This window comes from Lathyrus oleraceus, chromosome 7 (genome assembly GCF_024323335.1).
Source record: "Lathyrus oleraceus cultivar Zhongwan6 chromosome 7, CAAS_Psat_ZW6_1.0, whole genome shotgun sequence".
NCBI lineage: Eukaryota > Viridiplantae > Streptophyta > Magnoliopsida > Fabales > Fabaceae > Lathyrus > Lathyrus oleraceus.
Window position 1 is genome coordinate 149,898,376 of NC_066585.1, and position 16,050 is coordinate 149,914,425.

A 16,050-nucleotide genomic window follows, 5' to 3' on the forward strand; every position below is an offset into this window, starting at 1 on the left:
TACATTTTGGAACCAGAAATGAGTGTAGGAACGGCGACGACGGTGGATCTTAACTCTTATGCGATAGATGAGGGGCTTGTAAGGTTAGCATTCCAAAGCTCAAATCATTATACGAGAAAAAAGATTGAAATAAAATTGGATTTGAAACTTGTTACCGTAATTTGGTGTCTTATTTATATAGAGAGAAAGGTAAATAACGAACTTGCTATTTGTTATAAGTGAAATGCGGAGAACTGTTGAATGCAGTTGCAATTGAGATCTTTCGTGATAATTAAGATGATAACTCTTGTGTCTTAAAAGAGTACCCCCTCTATCCCACAATGAGTGAGTCAGTTGAACATTTTACACAGATTAAAAAAAATGAATAAATAAAAGATAGAGAATGATATTTTTACTAAATTATCCCTTATTAAATATTAGAAATGATGAAATTAATATTAATTAAAGGATATAATTAAAAAAAAAAAGATGAATTAAAAATTGAATGAATCATTTATTTTAAAATATTTTATTATTTTAAATAGATAATTCATTATAGATATGGCCACCCTTCCTATAAGATGTCGATAATAACAACACCAACCCACACATGAATGATTGCTTAATCCACCCAAGCCTTAGCAATATGTTAAATTGAACTCCAACTCATGCTTGATTTGCATTCTTTGACTACAAATCCTATAAAAAGCTGCTCTTGTCAAACCAATGCACCATCCTCACTTTTTGTCTACCAATCACTTTGATGCTTATTTACATTACAACATCATCATAACTCACAGCACTTTTAAATTTCAAGATCAACATAATATTAAATATTTTTCTACTTTTCCTTCTAAATAACACTCAAATTTATCTAGCTATTCTTAACGTCCTCAAAGTGAATAAAGATTTTCTGCAAAATTTCTTACATTAAAACCACAACATTTTTATTCCCAAACTAAAATCACTAGATTTCAAATTGTGTTATTGATTATAAAAAGTATAAGAAACTCAATTCACACACGACAATCAGTCCATGAAATTGCATAAAAAAAGATGGTCCAAGAAGAAAATATAAAAGGAAAAAGTTAAGACAACTTTTTTCATCTAAATAATGACAATATATGGTTGCTATAGGAGACAAAACCATATACACAAAATCTTATATTAAAAAAAACATATAAATGTCTGATTAGATGTTGAGTGAGAAAATACTTTTGCCGTACAGCTATGACAGTGTTGCTTTCAATTATTTCTATGGCCAAACAATTTAATTTTGTAGCACAAAAAAATAATTAGTGATGAATCTATAAAGCATGCAGAGATTGTGAATACATATTTAAAAATTTAGTGTTAATAATTCAATTATTATTTCATGGGGGTCCATATTAGATATGCTGCAATCTACCATGTTTAAAAATTTAATTAGTGTTTGACCTATGAGGAAAATGCCACAACATATGAAAACAAAAAAAAACTAATAGGCATGAAGAATTTTAGTGCTTTTTGTGGTAACCACTACATATAAATAATAAAACATTAAGTGTAAGACAAATGATTGAGGTATCAATTTACTAGATTCAATAGAGAGAAAGAGAGAGACTGTTGTCTCCATTTGTCATATGTTTTTGTTCTTTAGTGTGTACTCATACATTGGGAGAATCTTTGTCAATAGCTTTCACTAATTAAAATTTAATAGCTGAAATTAGAAAGATTAGTTCTACAAATTTTTAATTAAGAAAAAGGTAAAAGTCTTGTGGCAGCTATAAGTTGTCTTTATCTTACAAAAAAGTTAGATTAAAATCTTTGAAGTTGGTAATTAAATATATATAGGTCTGCACAGTATTTCTTCTTTCTGTCTTTACTAAAAAAAGTAGTATTATCTTATCAATAAAGAAAAATTAAGAAAGAAAGAAAAGAATACTTGCTTCTATGTTGAGCAATCATTTATTCTTGTTCTTTATATTTGGCATTTTGTTTGTATAATACTTAACCTTCTTTTTTTTAATAAATTATATTACATATTTGAAAATTTTCATTTTGATTAACATGTAAATATAATATAGTAGACATATATATTAATGTTCCCACACCAAGAATAAAGTGAGAGTGTGCAGAAACAGTGCCACCAAATGCCACCATCTCTGGTTCTGCCTTTATCAAAGTCTCAAATAGTGGCAGAAAAGCTTAATTCCATTGTGCTATCTTTTTCTTATTCTTATTATTTATTTTCAATATACAAATATTGTTCCTAGACTTTGATCATACACATGTAATATTTATGAATTAAATATATTTATAACTTTTCTTAATATTTTAAATTTTATTTTTAATCTCTTAAAATATATTTTTGTAAAGAATGGTTCTCTTAAAATTTTAAATCCATAATTTTTGTCTCTAATACAAAAATTATTGTTAAACCTGTCGTAAATTGTAATAAATCGTAACTAAGTTGTAGGAGAGATAAAAATGTGGATGAAAATTTTTAAAATGACATATTTAATCTTTTATTTATTAAAATTATTATCGATTTTTATGTATTTGGGTCGTGTCGGGTTTCTAGAGTATGTTATTTTTAAAATTTGCATTTTTTAGCTAGACAAGATTTATACATAAAATTAAACTATATATTATACAAAATATATATGTGAGTTTCCATCTTTACAATTAAGGACATGAAAAGAAAGTAAAAATAAGGAGGGTGAAAAAGCTGGTACAATAGAAGTAGTAAAAGGTAAATAAGCCATAAGACATTGTTGCGAATTAGCTAGTTTTTGGTTCTGATAATAGTGATGGTGCCTCTTCTACCTTGAGTGTGGATTCTAGTAAGGGCCACCACTGCTTTCCCTGAAAGGCCTGGACCTGTTGCAGACACGCATGGCCGACATGCAAAGTCACCAACTGGATGCCTTACTGGTCTTGTTGGTGCCATTAACATCCTTTCGTTTATGTCATTCAATGTCACTTCATCTTCTTCTCCTCCAGGTTTTACTAATGCAAATGGATACACCACTCTTGTGCTTCTTATCATCCTCTTCTTTCTCACCATCGTCTCATCGTTACTACTACTACTTCCTGTTTTCAATCATTATAAAATTTATTTTTTAGATTTATTGAAGAATCAATGTATCTGAACTACATATAGATCAGATAGATAGTAGTTTTTTTTTTATTAAGGACCGGAGGTAGTAATATATGAAAATATATACCAAGTGGGGTGTCTTTGTTGGTTTTGGACAATAATTCTTTGTATGAAGATGAGGAGGAATTTGGAGATTCAGAAGCTGATATTGTTTCTTCTCTTGTTTTTGTGTCTTCTACATGAATGTTTTGTTGCTCATTCATTCTACTCCTCAATGGACTTATAAGCTCATCTAAATAACCAATTAGCAATTAATATCAGTCATTAGTCATCAACAATATTGTACTTTTTTTTTCTTTTGATCTCATTGGGATCCTTTTTACATTTCTCAATCAATAACTAATTACAAAGGAAACACTAACTTTTTATGTTTTAATTGCAATGATAACCTAGATAGTTCAAATTGAAGGTGTATCTCGTGTTTGACATGTGTCTGTATTAAACATCACACTCTGACACATCAGTTCAGTTAAATTTTTTAAATTATTATCAATATAGTGTCTGTATCTGTGTCAATGCTACGTAATTAACATTATTTTCAACCATATTGATCATCATATCTCTCTCTAAAAATACCTGAAAATCCACAAATCCTTTCAATTTGATCCATGCAGTAGAAATTCTCAACTGGTTGGTTCCATATAGGGTTGAAATTCCAGAAATTCTGAAGTTACATATAACAATCAGTCTCATTTCCAAAACAACAACAATTTCAAACAAAAAAACATATTCAACTATACCTTATCAAAATCATCCATGGAAGTAGTAGTAGTAGTAGTAATACTACTCTTGCTTTGTTCATCATCAGTATCAGTATATGGCAGTAAACGTCTACGTTTAGAACTTTCACCAAACTCAACCAAAGCATCTTCTAAATAACCAGTTGAAAAATCAGACTCTTGAGTTGAAAATGAAGCCGCACTTCCATCCATAACTGCCACATCACAAAATTAACATTAACATTACTCATTCCAGTTACAAAAAAAACTATATACTAGAAAACATTATAGAAAGAAAGAAAAGTATATATATAGTACTTAAAGACATGTTGGTGTCTGAATTGAGAAGTCCAAGATTATTATGATAATCCAAACCTAGGGAAGAAGCATAGAGTAAGGTATTAGTATAAGGTAGGGAATGAAGATGATTCATTTTGAGGTTAAAAAAAAGGATGAGAAAGGGTGTATTTATGTACAAGTTGTGGAAGGAAATAGAAAAAGTAATGGAAACTTGGATGAGTATATAGTTGGAGTCAGTCAATGCAGGGGCAAGGATATTAAAAGTGAATGTTTCTTGGGATTCTGAAAATGTAGTAAGATTCAACTTTATTTTTTAAATTTTATTTCATTTGGTTACATATGTGGGGGACTAAATAATTGCTATGGCTATCATATTGTGTTTCTGGTCTTAAATGAAAAAGCAATATAGTTTAGGTGTGTCAAAAAAGACATATCCACCTCAAACAGACATAATTCAAATTTCAGCTTTTTCTTTTGTGTTTTTTTGTCCTTCATTGACATGGACCCTTGTATTCTATATGACTCAATTGTTTCTCTAATGCACACAATGGGCAAGGTGTTTCAACTGTCTTTACTCTACCACCACCACCACCTTCAATAGTCCTCTCTTATTATTCGAATGAATTCGAGTTTATTATCGTTCATATTATAAGAATATCTCTGAAACATATCATGGAAGTTGTGTGTTTTAGATCAAATGTAAGGGTAGAGAAGAGAGAGAATCCCGTGCTACATTGTTAAATCGGCTCTATCGTTTTCGTTTGTTATTATGAGTGATACTTAACTAGATTATGGTTATTTTGGTTAAGAAACAAAATTATATTATTTTTATGAAATGATTAAATAGATCTATTATTGTGAATTGATGAAGCAATATTTTAGTTGCATATCATGTCACTCATTGGTGGGGTTCATATAGTAAGTCTATTTTCCACCACCACATGGAAAAATCTACTTGGTGGGTGCAAAATAAAAAAAGGGGGTCCCACTAAGATGGCATGCTTTTGAGGGGCCCATGTAAAAAGATGAATAGAAGAAGAAGATGGAATAAATCATGGATTTTGGTCTTAGGGACCATCTTTTTTATCCTTGGGGTTTGAATTTTGTTTAATTGTGTGGAATTTTGCTACTCTCACAAACACAAACAGACATTGTAGTTTGTGTGGATATTGATTGTTGCACTCACAATCTAACAACAATATATGTCTAAATCTATGTGGTTCTTTGTGTCGAAATTTATTGAATTTTAATATAGGCTTTTTATTCACAATAATATTATAATTATGTAGTATTACAATAGTTTAGATGGAACTTACATATAATATACTAATAAAGGGATTCTGAATTCTAACTCCATTAACTATGAAAGAAACATTATGGGAAAATGTCACTTTTTGACATGTAAATAAACAATTACCGACTAAGAGAATAAAGGATACTATGGTGGAAATTTGAATTCATAACAATTTCAAAAACGCAATTTCTATTTACATTCATAGCAACATTTTATGAGTACTTAGATAAAACAGGTAAACAATTATGATGTTGAAAATATTTAATGCTACGAGGAAGAGTTAGGGAGATTATGCTAATTAAGCCCAAAGCATTGAATCAAGTTTTAATTAAAGCCCATGAAATTTTAATTGCTTAGTACAATAATAGAAATTTTTTTCTAATTCATATCATAAACCAGAAAAGGCACACTACACTAAAATCCTTAAAGAGTCCATTAAAATAACCTAAAAAGGTAAATCCCGTGCTAGAAATCTTAAATAAGTAAGTACTTATATCATCTTAATTTTTAAACTTTTCTATTTTTAGAATAAAATTAAAAAAATGCATGTAACTAAATATCAATTTAATTTTTTTGACCTAATATGATGATATAAATTATGGATCAAGATATGAACAGTGTGATTTAGATTTGCATTGATCGCAAAATTAAATATTTGAAAGTGTTGGGTATCGTTAAAGTTATGCTATTTTTCATCTGGTAAGTTGCTTTGCATTAATTAATGCAGAATGGCCATTTTTTTGGAAATTATATTAAGGCATTATTAATCAATATGGAGTTGGAATTTAGGTGTAAGGTTGGTGAGAGTTGGTGATTGTCCTTGTTACAGGTACGATTAAATGTTTATTTCCCACCAGACTCTTCTAAAATTTGGGTTACACATATTTCTCTTACTAATTAATGCAAAGCCTAGAATTAGAAATTCAGGTATTCTTAAATTCATAAGAACCTAAACCCTAAACTTCTATAGGTTTTATCTTTAAAATTTATACAACTTAGTGTATTTTTGGTATAAAAAATTTAAATAGAAAAAGAAAGCACATATTCCGTAAACTTTACCCAAAGACATGCAAGTGTGCTTTTTTATCCACATCCTTTCATTTTTAAACTAAAATATATCATTTATCTACATCTTTTATATTTTTAAATTAAAGCATCTCATTAAATCTACACACTTTATTTTTTTTAAAATTAAAATAGGGGTACCTTTTCTTTTAAAAAAAAAAAAAGAGGATATACACCAAATAAAAGATTAGATTAAACCATTGAGCTTTGACAAATTAACTTAATTTGTTTAAATTACAAAATAATATCAAAAAGTAAATACTACAAAATATTGTCATCAAGCAAGATAATATTGTTGCTATTATCTAAAATAAAAGTATAATGCATTTCAAAAACTGAGATCCTGATGTTTTTCCCGCAAAATTCAAAGCAGAATTTCGAAGAAAAAAAAAAGCATCAAACCTGAGCATAAAACATAATATTACACTCACTAAAACATAAGTAAAGTTTCATTTGATTCTTGAGCTTTAAGCTTTGTCTTGGCTTGTAAAGAGTGCAATATGCAGAAAATCCAGGAAGAATTCCCTCCATCTGCATGCAATACATCAATCCTGCAAATAACCCATGATCCAATTAGATAAAATGGTTAACCATGCATGTATATAATTAAACAGCAACAGCTAATGGAATGGAACACTCATCAAATTCAAAGAAAATGAGGATATCAGCAATAACAAACAAGAGATTGAAAGTTTGGCGATACATTTCGAAATTCTAAACATAACAGAAAAATGAAAAAAAGTTGAAAGGTGTGATAAACAAGCCGTTTATGAAAGAGGGTAAAAGGAGAAAAAAATCAGACAAGACAACTTTATATTTGAATTGATTACAACTATTCAACAAAAGGGTTACATTTCTTTTTCTTTTTAGGGATAGCATGCATGTATTCCAATTCTTTTACTTCCTAATCTCCATTCTCCCTTGTTATGATTATCAATGACTAAGCCTCGTGCATTATCTTTCCCTTAAGAAATGACTAGAACAGAGAGGGACCCAAGACAAATAATGGTTTGACAGCAATTTTGTTAAAATCATTAAAAAAAACATTAGGTCAAACCTGAACGAATTGTAATAATAACATAGGAAGAAAATCAGACGTTTTAAACTCCTAAAATAATTCTACAGTTGTAACAGATCCATATGTTTTCTGCCACTGCAAGAAAACTTCACAATTATATTTTTTTGTAAATATAAAATACTGAAAAAAAGTTTAAGTATTGAAAATACTGAAAAACTTCAGGATAGTTTTTCTATTTTCTATATTGAAATTTTCAAAAGCCAAATTCAATCTTGAATTTAAAAAATTTAAGTTGTGAAATTTTTAAAAACCAAAATCAGTGTTGAAAATAAATATTTATAATAAATATATCTTAATCAAAACAATTGATATCATTAAGTTGGCAAAGTAATTAAATTTTAAAAATATATAATACATTTATTTAGTAGTTTGAAAATTGTAAGAGTCGGCAGACACATATCACAGTGGGGATCATTAGTGGTTGGTGGGCGGTGGTGATTAGTGGTGGTTGAAATGGACGGAATGGTCATTGGGTTGGGCAATGGTCAAAGTGGTGGTCAGATTTGGTGATCAGAGGTGGATGAAATGGTGATTAATTGCGGTTAGAATGATGGTCGATGGAAATTAGAGTGGTGGTTGACGGTGATCAGAGTGATCATTAATGATAGTTTGTGGAGGTTTGATTGAAGATAATAGGTAGATAAAATGGTTATCAAAGGTGGTCATAGAGATGGTTGGCGGTGATAGTTGACTTGGTAACTAGTGGTGGTCAAAATGATGGTTCAAGTAGAGGTCGTAGACCATTGGCGGTGATGTCTTCGCGTTAAAAACAAAATAAAAAACAGAAATTATAAAACTTATTTTTAGTTGAAATAATGTTTCGAATTATAAAACTTATTTTTAGTTGAAATAATGTTTCGAATTATAAAACTTATTTTTAGACGGACGGGTTTGGATTTTGAAATTAACTTTTAAACCAAAAACCAAGTCACAACCATCATGAACAGAGGATTAAGATCCTCTAAATTGATGAACTGACTATAGTATAGGGAGAGGAGCTATAGTCACTGTTTAGAAAATCAAGTGGTGAAACTTCAATAACTTCATAGTAGTTTTTTATACATGTGCATGCTTAGGGAAATGATGCCAAACTTAAATGTATGCAAAGATTACATAACAATAATAATAACCCACAAATTGGTGGGCAGACCAATGCAGAGTAGTATAAGTGGCAAAAAAATTGATGCAACGAGAATGAAATAAAATACAAATTAATCACGAAAACATTTAGATGGGTGCAGGAAGACTTACAAAAGTGTCATCCTGAATGCTTAGTCCTCCATGGGAACTTCTCCATCTTGCCCTTTATCATCAACATTGATGTCGTCATCATCACTCTTCAATTTACCACAGACATTACATTCCATGACATTAGATAATGTATCACCCTTAGGTGGTAGAGGAGCTAAAGTTCCCCAGCAATTTGCTCTATCACACATGTATTTTAAAAAGAAATAAGCATGTGGGAAATCGTTATTATCAGTATCTGATGGTTCCATATTTTCATATTGCTCACCCTCCTCATCATCATCCATAACCATAACCTCTTGTTTATCCTCCTCTGCATTTTCTTCAACACTCTCATTATCTGACCAATTCGATTCGACATTACATCGATCACAATTACACGCAAAACCATAGTCTTCCAACAATCTTTTCTGCCTACTAGAATAGTTTTCATTAACAGGGAAATAACTCAAACAAATCTCTCTACCTTGTGGAACATCATGAATCATCCTAATAACAAAATCTGTATTATTAAGACCATCGGCATGATAAGGTGGATTCACATCAACATAATCAAATCTACAAGCATTGGGAAGACAATCATGGTTGAAAAAGGATGCATAGGGGTAAATACCATAAGCTCTAACAGACCTATGTTCATCATTTTCAGAGAAAGGATGCATTATACCAAAAGCATTGAGCTTATCCTTAGCAAGAAGTGAAGAAGTGAGTTGCAAAGAAAACAATTCATTATGCGGATGCGAAAACAGGGATGAAATAATGGGATGTAGAAACTGAGCTGCACCATCATTATCAAAAGAACCCTGAAGAGACAACAAAATCTGAAAATTGGAAGGGTGGTTAACAGCAAGATTGTAAGCAGCAACAAGAAAACGAGCTTGGAGTTGACATTCGACTGCTTGTTGAAGGAGAAGTGAATTGGATTGTAATTTAGATAATGATTGACAAACAAAGGTAGAATGGGAGGAATTCAGAGCTTTTGAGAGACAAGTCGAATCGCAAAAGCGATATCGGTGACAAGAAGGGCATGAAGCAGGTGAAGATGATGAACAATATTTGAAGCAATGGTCACAAAAAGAGGAAGAGTGTTGAGAGAAGGGGGAAGTAGGGTAGAGAAGGATTGGAGAATCTGTGAGGATGATTTGGCCAGCTTTGAGAGGCTGAGATGCAACTATTCCTCTTCCTCTTCCTTGAATTTCTTCTACCTTCAAAACGGAACTTGGAACTGCCATTTTTTTTCAATAGCTGATTCTCAAAATCAAATGCAATTTTATCAATTTCTACTGAATCAATCTGAATACTGGTAATGGATGAAAATGATGATTGAATAAATTAGGGTTTCAGATTGAATACACACAATACAGTCTATCAACTACGACATTTTCTCTGTTCTACGACATTTTCTCTGTTCTGAAAGGGGAAGGAAAATTCACAACAGAAAAAAAGATGGAAAACCTGGACGGCGTTGTCACTGTTTCTGGTGAACGATGAGAAACTTTGGCGGCGAGCTCCGGCAAGTTGGTTGGTATCAGTGCGGCTCCGATTTGTTTCTGATACAAGACAACAACGGTAAAGCGTGCTGAGTTTTTTTTGTGTTCTAGGGTTTTACATTTCTGTTGACAAGTGTTTTAGTTTAGGGTTTAACATAAATTGAAATAAAAATATTTTTTTAAGAAATTACTTACATGCACTATATAAAAAATTTATATAAAATTTTACATCATCATTGCATCACAACTATTTATAGAAGATATTTTAGATGTTATTAAAAAAAAGTTATATATAAAGATTTTACGATTATGATTAATTGACCGTGTAAAAAAAATATAGACTGTCAGTGCATATCAATTAAATTTATTACTTTATATGGGTGAGGACGAACAAATGGGAAAACTTAATTTGTCATTCCATATTTCAGAAATACATCTTTGGACACAATCAATACACAAATATATAAGGTGTGGCAAGTGAATCACCTCCCGTTTATGTTTAAAAATATTTCAGAGATGCATCTCCGGAATCTCCACTTATAGTATTTTCAATACACACATAAAGGGTGTGGCAAGTGAAGTACCCTTAATTAAATAAGTGACAATTCTGAAGATGCATCTCCAGAAATATCAAGCGGGAAAATAAATAAAACAACATTTTATCATATTCTTCTTCCTCATGATCCAAGACAATTATTCTATCAAAATCCTTAAAATCTCCATTCATTCTCAATCAACATTTGAACTCCAAAATAATATTTATATATTTTATAACATCAAAAGGAGCAAAAGAAGCTGCAATTGCAGGTAAATAACATGTTTTTCCTTCCACATTGCTTGCATTAATCTGGTTTATTACTTGTTGAAATGAATGTTGAGCAAAAGAAGCATGAACTAAGAGAACATTGCAGCAACAACATAGTGTCTCCTCAGAAACTTCTTAGGAGTGAATCAACACAGAAGCATAAAGATCATTTCAGCAACAATATTGAACATCTTTCAGAACTTCTAATAATTGGCGCAAAAGCATATTTGGAACACATTGTTCAGAAATTGATGATGTTGCACGTCATATATTCAGAATCAGAACTGGTTGTTAAAGCTACACAATAACAAACCATTAGGATACCAAAATTGTTCTCACACAAATACAACATTGTTATCATCAAACTCAAGGTATATATGCATAATCAAATCTTGTTCTAACAGAATAATAGAAGAATATGCATCAAAATGCACTGATCAATTTTCTCACACTTGAACTTTTGCACTCCGAGCAAAATTGTAAATTCAAAACTCAAAATATAAAAAAACAAGAGCAAAATAAAATATGCAATTCCAAAGGTTCTCAGGATACAAGGTGCAAGCAAATTTCTAAGTCTAAGTTTCAAGAAAATGACATTAGTAAGTAACTCTTTTGTGACATTCAAAGCAAATACGAAAAACAGATTACCAAATAGTACATCAAAAGCAACAAGATCCTTACAAGATAAAATTCATGCAACTCTCAAGTGTTTAGGTTTATTGTTTACATTCCAAGTACAACATGAAAATTAGCACTACCATAAGCTTGAAAAGACTTTAGCATCCACAATTGAATTACATGCACAAAAAGATCAAAAGGACTTTTATTAGGTTGTAACTTGGCCAGGGTATGAGTGAGATAAATCATAAGGGGTATTAAGCTAAGATTCAAAGGGAGAAAAGAGACATGAAAGAACTTACGGGAGTTAAACTACATTCATCCACTTTCAAATATAAACTTTTCTGCTATTTTTCTTCTCTTTTATCTTTTTATTCTCTTTGTTTTTTATTTTTCAGAAGGAATATATAATAACACCCTTCTTTGTTTTTTCCACTTTTTTTTTCTATTTCTCTTTTATTTTTTTACATATAATTTTTTTTTCTTTTTCTGTCAACTTTTGAATCACAACTATAATTATTCAATCCCACACAACTTCAAACAAAACTTTTTTAATGCTATGAATGAGTGATAACATTGTTTTTCATTTTCAGGCTTGTAATGAGTTTAAACAAAAAATATGATAATAGGCTCAATGGGGGTTTCAAACAAGGGATGATATTATTCAGGGTTGCCTTTTTGGCTAATGGCTAAAAAAATAAACAAAATAAAAACAAGTTGTCTTTATCATATCAGTGTGTACAAGTAATCAACAATTTCAAAAAGAGTAAAATCAAGTTCTAGAGACTAACAAACATGAGTGAAATCACACAAGAAATAAAGAGATGACTTTTTTAATGTTATCAATTAAAAGACTCAAAATCTCACAAGGTTAAATGATTTACGACAAATGATGTACAATTTAGAGTTTAGTCATACATATCATACTAAGAATGCACAAAAAGAATCAATCACATCACACCACAATTCTTTAATCAAGAGAACAAAGAAAATACTCACAATTATAACTCAAAAACCACAGAAAAAGCATGCATTTTTTTCATGTAAGAAAACAAACAAAAACAAGGAAACTGAATGAAATAAAACAAAGTAAATGGTTCTCTCCCCTACACTTAAAACATACATTGTCCTCAATGAAAGAACATAAATATAAAATAAGAGTGAGAGAAAGGAAAAAACACACCTGAGGAGTCAAGGAGGATAAATGATTGCATAAGCAGCCTTTCTCAAAGAGTGCTCTTCTACAGTATCTTCTTCCAAAGTGGGGCTCTCATGGAGTAGCTTTGGGTAGTGTTTATTGACCTTGAAATTTTGATTAGTGCCTTCTGTCGCATCGCGCGAAAAACCGGCGGGAAAACAAGAACAACAGAGCCGCCACCGTGCGTTATTTATCCCAAGAGAGGGAAAGGAAACGCTCGAAGTAAACCTAGGAAAGAACATGGTCTCGCGACCAAAGAGGATGGGTTCGGGAGTCGGTTATGCGAAGGGAAGGTATTAGCACCCCTACGCATCCGTAGTACTCTACGGGATCCACACACAAAAGGAAGGAATATTGGTTGCTAAACACTGCTCAAACTCACACACACACTGGCTGAAAGAAAAGAAAGAGACTGACTGAAACTGAACTCGGCAGGATGTCGCATCCTGGGCCTACTTAGTCTATCAGGCATAGACATCAGAGTCGAAGTAGTTCGGACTGGGGAAACGACACGTGCTCGCTAGGATGTCGCATCCTATGCATACGTATCTTCTCGGACGAGAGAAGAATCAGAGCATTCGTAGCTCGGCTGACACACACGCAAACAAACAAAACACAGGCAAACGTGGAGCCCGACTGCCAATCACTGGACTTATGTCAGCATCCGAACCTAAACACACGCAAAGAGGCAAACGTGGAGCCCAAATGCCAATCACTGGACTTACATTGACATCCGAACCTAAACAACACAACAGATAGATAGGGAGTCGGGGACTCAGCCTATAACTGTCAAACAAACACAAAAGAAAAGAAAAGGCGCCCGGAGAGATCAGCTCAATCTCCTGCCTACATACTTCATCTGGTGTGAAGATCAGGGCGATGTAGTTCCCCTACGCAGGGATAAAGGACTAGCCTAACCAGATAACAGAGGGAGACACAACTAGGGAGACTACGACTCGAGCCTAGATGTTGTCATGCAAAATCAACCCTAAGTTAAGGTTTCTAGCTAAATGGCACGAGGGCCAACCTATCCTAAGTATGGCTCACACAGGAAGCAAGCCACACACACTTAACTTGCACAGGAAGCAAGCCAAGCAAAACCTAACTTGCACAGGAAGCAAGTCTAAACTAATCCTAACTTGCACAGGAAGCAAGTCAAACTATCCTAACTTGCACAGGAAGCAAGTCAAACTATCCTAACTTGCACAGGAAGCAAGTCAAAATATCCTAACTTGCACAGGAAGCAAGTCAAACAATCCTACAAGCACAGATAGCACACGCTATACACAACCAAGTGGCTCAAACAAGGGTTAGGTTTTAGTCAAGGGGTCATATCAACCTCAACAAACAAACCTCTGGAACTGGGTGAATGTTGCTCTTAACCTTGCCATTGAGGGGCTAAGGTGAAGCAGATGAAAGGATGAAGTGAGGATGAGACCTCACAGCTCTTATCCCTGGTCTGGGAGAGCTCAAGACAAGAATGTGTGGGTTCAGAAAGTGGGAACCCTTCTACACGTTTAAGACTGACTCAACTGTACAATTGTACAAGATCTTGGGTTTTTATCTGTAATGCATCAACACAGTGGTGTGAGCAAAGCAGATGACACACTGAATAGTGGGGGATAGATTGCATATCCCTACCTTCCACCAATTGCCTCTTCACTTAGGAGGACTTTGACTCTATGCAAGGACAAAATTAAACATCCACAAACATTGCCTCTTAAGGAGGACTTCAGACAGTTGCCTGGCCAAGTAACAGGCCAGGTCTTCCAGACTACATGAAGTAGAAGAGACATACCTCAATGCAAATTGCTTATACAAGCAAAGCAAAGCAAAAAGTTCACAAGGAACTAAGCAACTAAAGCACCTGAAACAGTCAAGCAGATGTTAGTATGCAACTTCAAACAAAACAAACAGAAACAGACAACAACAGTCCATTAGAGGCACATGGATGTGCAAGGCACAAGGCTTAAGGCATGTGAGCCAAGCCACCTACAAAAACAAATAGGTTAGACAATGATATTTGAACAAACTCAATCAAAAGAATTGGTCTTAATGGCCATTTGTTGGTCAACCTGAAAGCACAAACTCAAAGGTGAGTAGCAGGACCACTAGGGCAAGCCTAGGGTCAAAAATGAATGAGAAAGTCCAAACAGCAAGGGGTAAGTACCCAAAATCATGTTCAAACCATTAGGAAACAAAACCAATTGGGTTCACATTCATATCAATCACTATCATCATTTCATGAACAAATTAGGTCAAAGTGTGACAAACAGAAGCTCATAGAAGTCAACAGCAAGACTTAACTCAAAAGCAATCTAAACATTTTCCAAAAATCACCAAATAAATCATGATCAAACCTAACACATAGCATGGTAAGCATGTCAAATTTCATCCCATTTGGACAAGTGGAAGGCAGTCAATGAAAATCAGAAAGTCAAAGCCAATTTGAACATGCACAAAGAAAGTCAACAAGCATGGGTCAACTTCAAAAAATCATATCAAATTGAAAACAGATGAGAAATGAATGAGATTAACACCAATGCCAAGCTTGAGATGTCTAGTTATCACATATCAGATTTCATGTCTATCTAATAAAGTATGAGAATTTCACAAATGAAATGGGAATATGTGTCACACAAAGTCAACTATTGACTAGGCAGGGGAGAAAATCTCAAACAATTAGGAAAATAGCTCAAATAAATCCAAGAAAATTCACATGTGAACTAGACATACAAGAGTAGGTTCATGCAAAATTTGGGGTCATTTGGATGTAAGGAAGCATGGTAATGAAAATCATGAAGTTGGACACCAATGGTGTGACACAAGTTGTCACACCCTAATTCAAAAAATCATATCTCACAAACCACAAATGATAAATCCACAAACTTTATACCAAAATCACCATGAATGTGTCTAGTTTAAGCACAAAAAATTTGGGAGCCATTGGATAAAGTATCATCATTTCACAAATGTTTTGGCAAGATGTACAAAATTTGGTCACATGTCACAAACCCTAAGGCCATTTAAAAACCAACCATCCAAAAATTCTGGAAAAATAATGATAAAAAATTAGAGATCATGATGAACACAACACAAAAAATCCCATTGAAT

General features: G+C 32.6%; 2 protein-coding genes across 2 annotated transcripts; both read right to left on the bottom strand.

The window, feature by feature from the left end:
* Positions 1–2,681: 2,681 nt before the first annotated feature.
* Positions 2,682–4,411, bottom strand: LOC127107064 (protein XRI1). Its single transcript, XM_051044340.1, has 5 exons — positions 4,159–4,411; positions 3,862–4,055; positions 3,698–3,785; positions 3,189–3,353; positions 2,682–3,054 (listed from the first exon to the last, which is right to left on the bottom strand). The coding sequence occupies exons 1-5, from the start codon at positions 4,271–4,273 to the stop codon at positions 2,747–2,749; spliced, it is 870 nt and encodes a 289-aa protein (XP_050900297.1). The 5' UTR covers positions 4,274–4,411; the 3' UTR covers positions 2,682–2,746.
* Positions 4,412–6,670: 2,259 nt separating this feature from the next.
* Positions 6,671–10,463, bottom strand: LOC127105622 (histone-lysine N-methyltransferase ASHR2). The gene is made up of 3 exons (XM_051042811.1): positions 10,281–10,463; positions 8,829–10,070; positions 6,671–7,050 (listed from the first exon to the last, which is right to left on the bottom strand). Exon 2 carries the CDS (start codon positions 10,055–10,057, stop codon positions 8,849–8,851), a length of 1,209 nt encoding a protein of 402 aa, XP_050898768.1. The 5' UTR covers positions 10,058–10,070; positions 10,281–10,463; the 3' UTR covers positions 6,671–7,050; positions 8,829–8,848.
* Positions 10,464–16,050: the final 5,587 nt, after the last annotated feature.